The sequence below is a fragment of the Hylobates moloch genome, unplaced genomic scaffold, assembly GCF_009828535.3.
Source record: "Hylobates moloch isolate HMO894 unplaced genomic scaffold, HMol_V3 SCAFFOLD_13, whole genome shotgun sequence".
Taxonomy (NCBI): domain Eukaryota; kingdom Metazoa; phylum Chordata; class Mammalia; order Primates; family Hylobatidae; genus Hylobates; species Hylobates moloch.
In genome coordinates, this window is record NW_026652288.1 from 38,597,927 (window position 1) to 38,608,389 (window position 10,463).

The 10,463-nt window shown below is 53.8% G+C and overlaps 1 protein-coding gene across 1 annotated transcript in view; it reads right to left on the minus strand.

Moving 5' to 3' along the window:
* Nucleotides 1-10,463, minus strand: part of RYR1 (ryanodine receptor 1) — a 159,845-nt gene that overhangs the window by 58,880 nt on the left and 90,502 nt on the right. Inside the window, exons 69-77 of the mRNA XM_058426182.1 lie at nucleotides 10,320-10,452; nucleotides 8,764-8,934; nucleotides 7,224-7,283; nucleotides 6,485-6,622; nucleotides 5,853-5,965; nucleotides 5,576-5,672; nucleotides 5,216-5,322; nucleotides 1,709-1,760; nucleotides 1,514-1,579 (exon numbers count right to left, since the gene is read on the minus strand). Coding sequence (XP_058282165.1) covers nucleotides 1,514-1,579; nucleotides 1,709-1,760; nucleotides 5,216-5,322; nucleotides 5,576-5,672; nucleotides 5,853-5,965; nucleotides 6,485-6,622; nucleotides 7,224-7,283; nucleotides 8,764-8,934; nucleotides 10,320-10,452 — 937 coding nt within the window. The remainder of the gene's footprint in view (nucleotides 1-1,513; nucleotides 1,580-1,708; nucleotides 1,761-5,215; nucleotides 5,323-5,575; nucleotides 5,673-5,852; nucleotides 5,966-6,484; nucleotides 6,623-7,223; nucleotides 7,284-8,763; nucleotides 8,935-10,319; nucleotides 10,453-10,463) is intronic.

Genomic DNA, 10,463 nt, shown 5'->3' on the forward strand with positions numbered 1-10,463 from the left:
AAACTCCGCCTCCATTAAAAATACAAAAAATTAGCCGGGAGTGGTGGCATGAGCCTGTAGTCCTAGCTACTTGGGAGGCTGAGGCAGGAGAATTGCTTGAACCCAGGAGGTGGAGGTTGCAGTGAGCTGAGATCACACCACTGCACTCCAGCCTGGGCGACACAGCGAGACTCTGTCTCAAAAAAAAAAAAAAAAATTACAGATGTTTCCATATCACATTATTATTGCTGTATATTCCATATCACATTATTGTTGCAGAATTAGAACCATTTCGTATTCAAATTCTGCTCTTTTGGTCCAGGAAGAGAGACCCACTCACAATGGCTCAAAGATGTCTTTAAATATCAGTTATGTTCATCACTACTTCTCAATTATAGTAGCTGTTGGATCTACTGCTAGATCTTTTTTTTTTTTTTTTTTTTTTTGAGATGGAGTCTCGCCCAGGCTGGAGTGCAATGGTGTGATCTCGGCTCACTGCAACTTCCACCTGCAGTGGAATCTTTCAAGCGATTCTCCTGCCTCAACCTCCTGAGTAGCTGGGATTACAGGCATGCACCACCATGTTCAGCTAATTTTTGTATTTTTAGTAGAGATGGGGTTTCACCAAGTTGGCCAGGCTGGTCTTGAACTCTTGGCCTCAGGTGATCTACCCGCCTTGGCCTCCCAAAGTGCTGGGATTACAGGTGTGAGCCACTGCGCCCAGCCTTAGATCTTATTTGATAGATTAACAACGTACAAGTATTACTGGATCACAAATTCATTTTTAAAATATTTTGATAGCTATTCAATACTTGTTTCCTCTGCTATGAATTCATTTTATACACTTAAAAACATGATCCTGAGAAAGTCTTCACCAGATGCCAGAAGGGACTCTGGCACAGAAACAGTGAAGAAAACTATGAAGTAAATGCTTGCTGACTGTCTCAATGAATGAATGGATCGGTGAATTGCACGTTTACTAGCTCTTTCTTGCTGCCTGGCCTTGGCATATACTATTCTCCCTACGTAGAACATTTTTCTCTTTTTCTTCAACTGGCAGGCTCCTTTTATCCTTCTGCTCAGAAGTCCCCTCCTCCGAGAAGCCCTCCCTGATACATTTTCCTGCAGGCTGGGTCAGGCACCTTGTTTGGGCTGCTTTATCCCCCCAAGGTTCCCATATTTTGGCCCTGACCCTTCTGCCTGTATCCTCATCATCTCAGCCCTGACCCCTCTGCCTGAGCCTCCCTAATCCCAGCCCTGACCCCTCTGCCTGAGCCTCCCCAATCCCAGCCCTGACCCCTCTGCCTGAGCCTCCCCAATTCCAGCCCTGACCCCTCTGCCTGAGCTTCCCCCGTGACCATGGTGCACACTCCGTGGTGTTAGTTTGGCGGGTGTATCTGTCTCTCCAGTGGACTGACTTGGTCACTGCTGTGTCCCCAGAGCTTTGCTCTGTGAACACATGCTGAATGAATGGGAGATGACTGCACTCAGGGTCCCCCATCCCTTCCCTCCAGGACCTCCTGAGCCCACCTACCTCAAAGGAGACCTCAACCTCCTCTTCACCTTCGCCGTTCTCCCCTCCCTCCTCCAGGTGGCAGCTCTGGGGAGGGGGCATCAGTTAAGGGATGAACAAAGCAGACCCCTCCATCCCGCCCCAGCCCTTTTTGTGGACAAGCACTGCAGGTGGGGAGAGGGAAATCTGCCCCAGATGAGGGGGGTGGGGCCTCACCTTTGCCATGATATCAGCATAGGCTATGTACAGGTAATCCTCGTCCAGTTTGCTGGGGAAGTAAGCAGGGGAGTGGTCAGGACCCGGTGGAGAGGACCCCCATCTTATAAGAGCTTCTGGGCAGGGCACGATGGCTCATGCCTGTAATCCCAACACTCTGGGAGGCTGAGGCAGGCAGATCACTTGAAGTCAGGAGTTCGAAACCAACCTGGCCAACATGGTGAAACCCCGTCTCTACTAAAAGTACAAAAAATTAGCCGGGCGTGATGGTGCTTGCCTGTAATCCCAGCTACTCGGGAGGCTGAGGCAGGATAATTGCTTGAACCCAGGAGGCAGAGGTTGCAGTGAGCTGACATTGCGCCACCGCACTCCAGCCTTGGTGACAGAGCAAGACTCCATCTCAAAAAAAAAAAAAAAAGAGCTTCTGGTTTCCTTTGGAGGGCCAACCCTCCCCATGCTCAGGCTGTGTGGCTCAGGTGGCTGGAGTGGCCATTGCCAGGGTGGCTTGTGACAAATGCATGGCTGATGAGGACTTTTATCTGTGTGGCCGTGATGACAGGTAAGAAATGGTCATGTTGTCCATGCTGTCCAGTAAAATCCATTCTGGGAGTTGTTGTTTTGTTTATTTTGTTTTTGAGACAGGGTCTTGCTCTGTTGGCCAGGCTGGAGTGCAGTGGTGCAATCAACGCTTACTGCAGCCTCAACCTCCCAGACTCAAGTGATCCTCCCACATCAGCCTCCTGAGTAGTTGGGACTACAGGCACATACCACCACACCTGGCTAATTTTTCCATTTTTTTTTGTAGAGACAGGGTCTTGCTATGTTGCCCAGGCTGGTCTCGAACTCCTGGCATCCCAAAGTACTGGGATTACAGGTGTGAGCCACCACACCTGGCCCATTCGGCGAGGTTTGCTGGAGCTAATGGTGGAGGCACTCCCTTTCCACTGGGGATGCTAAAATGGAGTGATGGAAGGCTGGAGCTCCCAGGACCATCTTGCCACCTGTCAGCCCAATAACAAGTATGGCCAATCCCTTTCTGCTTGGGTCTCCTCTACAATGGCCAACACCTGCTGAGTGTTTACACTAACACCATGTCAGTGTCTGTTCTAGGTGCCTTGTATATATTAACAAACTGACCCTCACAGTCATCCAGTTGGGTGGGTATGTTACTAGCCCTATTTTATAGGTGGGGGAACTAAGATACAAAGACCCTTCTTGGCTGGGATCGCACAGCTTGTGCTGGGACTCAACTTGGATGGCCGAACTCCAGAACCATTGCTCTCCCACAGGATGCAAAATGGGATGCTCAAATTCTTCATCACCTTGCAGCCCGAGATGGCCTCATGTCAGAATTTCTGGCCGATGAGATCTGTGTGGAAGCTCACCAGAGAGATAAAGAGACCAAAGAAGGCTGGGTGCGGTGGCCCACGCCTGTAATCCCAGCACTTTGGGAGGCTGAGGCGGGCAGATCACCTGAGGTCAGGAGTCTGAGACCAGCCTGGACAACATGGCAAAACCCTGTCTCTACTAAAAATACAAAAAAAAAAAAAAAAGAGAAAGAAAAAAGAAAAATAGCTGGACATGGTGGCATGCGCCTGTAATCCCAGCTACTCGGAAGGCTGAGGCAGAAGAATTGCATGAACCCAGGAGGTGGAGATTGCAGTGAGCCAAGATCGCGCCATGGCACTCCAGCCTGGGCAACAAGAGCAAAACTCCGTCTCAAAAAAAAAAAAAAAAAAAAAAAAAAGAGAGAGAGAGAGACAGAGATCAAAGATCTTGCTAAGGGTGAAGAGTGTGGAGCCTTTCTCCTTCTTTGTGCCTGGCATTTGGCCGTGATGCCTAGAAGTGCAGCATCCACCCAGGACTACAGACAAAAGCTAAGAAGGGCAGAGCAGAAAGCTAGAAAGACCCTGGGCCCGTCAGTGTCCCTGTGCCACTGCCCAGTCCTGAAGTCTTTAGCTCTTGACTTCATGTTATGTAAGAAAAATAAATCCCTGCCAGGCACGGTGGCTCACTCCAGTAACCCCAACACTTTGGGAGGCTGAGTGGGGAGGATTGCTTGAGTTCAGGAGTTTGAGACTGGCCTGGGCAACATAGTGAGACCCCCATCTCTACCAAAAAAAAAAAAAAAAATAGCCAGGCATGGAGGCACGTGCCTGTAGTCCCAGCTACTCAGGAGGCTGAGGCAGGCGGATCTCTTGAGCCTGGGGTGATGTGGAGTGGGGGGTCTGAGCTGCAGTGAGCTATGATATGACACTGCATTCCAGCCTGGGCAAGAGAGCAAGACTTTCTCAAAAAATAAAAAAGTAAAAAAATAGACCAGGTGCAGTGGCTCACGCCGGTAGTCCCAGCACTTTGAGGGGCCGAGGCGGGATCACATGAGGTCAGGAGTTTGAGACAAGCATGGCCAACATGGTGAAAGCCCGTCTCTACTAAAAATACAAAAATTAGCTGGGCGTGGTGGTGGGCGCCTGTAATCCCACCTGCTTAAACCTGGGAGGCGGAGGTTGCAGTGAACTGAGATTGTGTCACTGCACTTCAGCCTGGGTGACAGAGCGAGACTCCATCTCAAAAATAAATAAATAAAAGAAACAAAATGAAAAATAAATCCCTGTGCGTTCATTCCCTTATCCACACAAAGGAGCTGCAATAATCTGTCTCACAGTGTGGCGGTTAAGTGAGAGGATATAGATATCACCGCTTAGCTTGGTGCCTGGCACATAATAAGCATTTGATGAATGGCTGCCTGCTATTGTCAGCAGCAGCGGCAGCAGCTGCGCCATCTGCATCACAATTTTTTATTACTAAGCCTGTCATTAGCCCACATGAAGCTTTTGAGGGAATTAGAGGAAACCTCCCCACTACTTCTGTCTGTTGGAAATTTGTCATACATATGGATTTTTTTCATAATATACTGATTTTATTTGAGCAAGACACTTTCTTCTAGAAAAGCCTAGTTAATCTACATTGTCTGTGATATGAACCCCTCAGAGATGCCCTTGTGAAGTGTTCAGCCATGCAACGGTGTATGTTGGCTGTGCCTGTCCTAGCAAAGTGACATTTACGTTTCTTTTCTTTTCTTTTTGAGACAGAGTCTCGCTCTGTCTCCCAGGCTGGAGTGCAGTGGTATGATCTCGGCTCACTGCAACCTCCGCCTCCCGGGTTCAAGCGATTCTTCTGCTTCAGCCTTCTGAGTAGATGGGATTACAAATGCCCACCACCAAGCCTGGCTATTTATTGTATTTTTGTAGAAACGGGGTTTTGCCATATTGGCCAGGCTGGTCTTGAACTCCTGGGCTCAAGTGATTGCCTGCCTCGGCCTCCCAGATTGCTGGGACTACAGGCGTGAGCCACCGTGCCTGACCAGCAAAGTGACATTTAAAGATTCGTCTGTCCTGGGCTCCCCCAGGACCTGGAGGGCCTCTCCTGAGGCACAGGGAAGCTGCTGGGCTAGGGGTGGCCCCAGGACCTTGGGGGCATTTCTGGGGCCCTGGGAAGAGTCTTCACCTCTTTTCCGTCAGGGCAGTGCGGCTGAAGTGCAGGACCAACTGGTGCAGGGGGTCTGGCTTCTTCTCTTCCACCTCTTCCTCCTCCTCCTCCTGCTCCCCAGCTTTCTGGCGAGAGAGGGGAGACTTGGGGAGAGTGTTTCTAGAGTTCCCTCCTATCACCGCCCCCATGTCCCTGTTGGTCTGGATTTTTTTTCTCTTTTCCCACATCCTGCGCCCTACTTTGGTTCTACTCAAGCCAGGGGCTGGCATTTCTATACCCCTTGATGTGGAGGGCGACTCCTGGAGGTGTGCCAAGGGTGGCCTCCGCGCCAGCCCTATCCAGCTCGCCCCCTACTCCCCCAGGCGGGCCCCAGCTCACTGAAAGGTCATCTATCATGCGGTCCTCAAAACTGTGGTCTTCAGTCAGGATCCATGCAGCCTTGTAGCTCTCCAGGAACATGTTACACGCCCGGTGCCTGCAGGGGAGAGGTGTGACGTCACTGGGACGCGCCCTCCTCCGTGCCTCCCGACCTCCGATGGGCCTGCAGCCCCCAACCACCCGCAAGGCCCCATCACGTTGGCCCTCCATTCTCCAGACTCTCCAGCCACTCTTTCTCCGCAGCCCTTCACGCTTCCCTTGTCCCTGGGGGCCTTACGTGGGCAGGTTGTACAGGGGCGTCATACGGAAACAGGCCACGACTGCCCGCCGGCGCTGCTTGGACAAAAGCTTGTGCCACACGGCCTTCTTAGACTTGTAAGGGTGCTCGGTCTGGGGAGGGGATAGCGGGACAGTCATATCCCCAGACCCTGCCCCTCTCACTCCCAGCCCTGGATGAAACTGCCCAGCTGTGCCGAAGTCCATGTTCAGATAAGACTCACACGGCAGAAGGAAAACCTTGTCTCCACCAACAGTCAGGGTCCTGACTCCGCCTCCAGACCTAAGTTTCCATCCCAGGCCTGGTCCCACAGAGCCAGGCCCACGACCCCAGGCCACGACCAATTCTACGACCCACCCAAGGCCCTGCCCACGAACTCAACGCATCTCCTGTAGGCCCCACCCCTAGATCTAAAGATCTGCCCCTTCCCCGTCCCGCCCCCAGATGCAAGATTAAGCAGCAGACCCCTCCCCCGATCCATTCTAAGCCTCGCCTTAAACTCGAGGCTCCACCTCCTGCCCTGCCCCAAAACTTAATAGTCATCTCCAGACCCCACCCACATTCTTGAAGCCCCTCCCCCCGCCAGGCTCCACCCAGAGACCCAGTAGAAAGACCCCTCCGGCCCCATCCACCTGGTCCAGGTGGTAGAGCACGGCTGACACTTCCTGGACTCTGCGCACGATTTTCTCGGGGTCATCGGCGTCTTCCTCGCGACCCGGGACGCCCCGATACAGGGCCATCTGCCAGCGCAGAGACGGGGAGCCTTCGACCTGAGGGGAGGAAGGAGAAGTGGCCGGCGTGAGGGACCCTTCCCACAGTGTCCGCCGGATGTCCCCTTTCCGGTTTTGGGAGGACTCAATGGGTGAGTGCATGTTGAGGGCTTTCTTCTTCTTCATCTTTTTGTTTTGAGACGGAGCTTCGCCCCATCACCCAGGCTGGAGTGCAGTGGTGCGATCTCAGCTCACTGCAACCTCTGCCTCCTGGGCTCAAGCGATTCTCCTGCTTCAGCCTCCCGAGTAGCGGGGACTACAGGCGCCCGCCATCACACCCGTCTAATTTTGTACTTTTAGTAGAGACGGGGTTTCACCATGTTGGCCAGGCTGGTCTCGAACTCCTAACCTCAGGTGATCTGCCCGCCTTGGCCTTCCAAAGTGTTGGGATTACAGGCATGAGGCATGAGCCATTGTGCCTGGCCTAATTGTTGTATTTTTAGTAGAAACATGGTTTCGCCACGTTGGCCAGGCTGGTCTCAAACTCCTGACCTTTGAGGTCTTTCTTCGACGCCTGGTCTTTGGTAAATGCTCAAACCTTCACTAATATTGTGGTTACTTTCTGACTTGCTTCTTTTGCTTGCAGAGGAAGGAGGCATACCTTTCCCTGAAGGTGAAGGTTGTTGTGCAGAAATTCCCGGACCTCCTCATCTGTGTCTTTCTGGGGAGACAGGGCCAGGCTGGGTCACTCTGGAGGTCCCATCCTCCTTCCTGACCCAGATCCCTTTCCTTCCAGGCCCAGCACCCCAGGAACTGAAGAGGTTTTTCTGGGGTGGGGGGCAGTCTGAGAGAAACAAAAGGATGCAGAGGTTGACAGGTCAGAAGGGGTCCTAGAGGGGCCAGAGGGTCGCAGAGTCACCTTGAAGATACAGTAAGGATTCGAGGGGCCTCATGGGGGTCTGGGAAGAGGCAGAGGGTGACAAGAGGATTTCATCAAAGGTCAAATATGGCCAAAGAGGGATGACTGGGGGTCAGAGTGGGGCAGGGAGTCTTTGAAGATCAGAAGGGGTCAGCAGAGGTCATGGGGGATCAGGTAGGTCAACTGAGTCACTGGTTACACAGGGGCCAGAGGGGGCATCAGCAGGGTGGGGTTCACTGGGGTTCCAGGACGGGGAGCCCTCACGGACCAAGGTGAGGGGTCCATGGAGCCCTGGAGGGCTCTCTGGGGTCCTGGCAGGACTCAGCAGTCCTGGGAGGTGCCTGAGGTTCTGAGGGAAGGGGTATCCTGGTGGTGGCAAGGGAGAAGTCAGTGGTCTTTAGGGGTCCAGGGGGTTAGTAGGTTGTCAGGGTGTTGGTGTGGTCCTGGGGGGAGGGCTATAGGGGTCTTGGGACAGAATCCTGGGAGGGTTCCTTAGATCCCCTAAAACTGGAAAGGATCGGAGAGGAGGGAGATTGTCCTTGTTGTCCCACACAAGGGGTAAGTGGGGTCCCGGGAGGCCTCCTTGATATCCCAGCGAGCTTAAGAGGTTCTAGGGCCCGGGTATTTTATTCTCCAGGACAGTTGAGACCTCAGAGGTTTGGGTACAGTCCTGGGGTTGGGGTTCATGGATCCTGGGGAGTTAGGGTCACAGGGCTCCCTGAGCCCCTGAGAGTCTTGGGGGCTTAGTTGGGCATCAACAGGGCCCAGGTGTCAGCAGGGTCCTGAAGGAAAGGGATGGTGAGCTGAGGGCTCAGTGGGAACCCAGAGGTTCAGTCTTGGCGGGGAGGGAAGGAGGGGTCATGAGGGTCTCAGTAGGTCCCAAGGGGCTTGAAGGGGCCTTGGTGGAGAGTTCAGAGGATCTCAGGGGCTCATCTTGTTGGGGGGACTCTCAGGGTCTCAGCAGGTTTGGCATGGTCCGGTAGGGGGGCAGTGGGGTCCTGCAGTCCTCCTGCAGGTCCCAGGGGTCCTAGAGCTTTTCTAGGTTTCAGTGAGGGCTCTTAGGTCTGTGGTGCCCTGGCAATATCTTGAACGGGGTCCTCAGGGCATCCCGGGGCCCAGTGAGTCCTCAGCGTCCTGGAAAAGAACTCAGTGGGGTCTGAAGGGAAGGCTCCCAGGGACCTGGGGGGCTCAGTGGGATTCTGGTTGTTCCCTAGGGTCCCAGGGATTCAGTGGGTGCTGGGTGGCATCTTGGAAGGTTCCGAGGATGGGGCTGGGCAGGCACCAGGGCGTAGCGGGTCTTGGCCAGCGTGATGAGGTCTTGGTCAGTGGGCGCACACATATTCAGGCCGATGGGCAGCATCTTCTTCAGTGTGGCCACGATCAGTGATGTCTGCACAGAGTACCGGTCCCCCCGGCGCTTCTTCTTGGTGCGTTCCTGGTCCGAGCCACCGGACTGTGGGGACACAGGGCTCAGTACCAGCCCAAGCCCCAATCCCATGCCTCAGCCCCAACCCGTGGCCATCATCCACACCCCAGGCCCCGGTCTGGACACCAGGCACTCCCTCCCCAACCGCCGACGATACCTCAATTTCCACCCCAGACTTGCTGACTCTACACTTCAGGCCTGCAGCCGTGACCGGAGACCCTCCAGACCCAAGCCCACAACCCAAAGTCCCAGTTTCTTGTTTTTTAAACAAATTTATTTTTAGAGATGGTGTCCTGCCATGTTGCCGAGGCTGGACTTGAACTCTTGGCTTCAAGTGATCCTCCTGCCTCAGCCTCCAAGTAGCTGGGACTACAGGCACATACCACCATGCTTGCCAATTTCTAACCCAGGCCCATCCAGATTTTCCCCAGTTCTGGGCCTGTCTCAGCTTCTAGCAGTCCTCTTCCAGAATCCCCTAGGAACCCCAGTACAGTACCCCCTCCACAGCATGCACAACCCCACACTTCACATCCCAAGACCGAGTTCTCAAGAATGAAACAAAGATGCAGGTCCACAGAGAGTTCAAGAGACAAGAGAAGTTGCAAGAAAAAGACACTGAGAGACTGAAAAAGACAAGGAGACAGGAAGACCAAAGACGCAAGAGACATCCAGAAAGATCTGGAAGCAGAGACACGGGGCACAGAGTCCCACAGCCGTGTTCTGGAGCCTTGGGTGCAGACCCGGGGCCAGGGCCACCCCAGTCATGCCAACGAGAAGCCCCGATGACAAGCTTTTGGGCAGAGCCACATCCACGCTGGCTGGCAACTTTGAGCATGACCCCTGTGCCAGGCACTGCTGCAGGCCACACATGCAGCTTCTCCCTGAGTCCTTGCAGAGCCCTGGGGTGGGGGCCGCTGGCTAGATGCCCTCAGAGGCTCAAAACGGTGACCCAACCAAGGTCACACGGCTAACTATCAAGACAGGATTCTAACCCCAGTCCATACAGTCCAGAGCCCAAGCTTTAAACCACCGCACGGTGAGGGTGCTGCCCCCTCCCCAACCATGCTCTGCATGCCTCTCCCACCCCCATTACCCTCGACCTCAGCCCACGATGCTTTGGTAAAAGCTGAGAGTTGCTCTTTTTTTCTTTTTTTTTTTTGGGAAAAAAAGTCCAGAAAAAAAAAAGAAAAGAAGAAAAAGAAGTCAAATTGCCAAAAGCTGAGGGTTGGGATGGGAACAGATGGGGGTGGTGGGGAGGGAAGGGAAAGGAAGGAGGATGGGTGGGGGCTGGGAGGGGAGGACAGGGGTGGGGAACAGAAGCAGGGGTTTTCTCGGGGCCGGGGGGCTGCAGAGGCTGGGGGAAGAGGGCATTAGCCAAGAGACATGCGGAAGGTCCCAGATGTGGGGCTGACCTGTATATCTCCCGCCTGCTTCACCGGACCGCGGACAGAGACAAGAAGGGTTACCCCAGCCCCGCAGAGAAGCCCAGGCCCAACTCCAAGTTGCCAGCACCCCACCTCCTCTGCCCCACCCGCCATGCATTCTCTAGCTAGGCA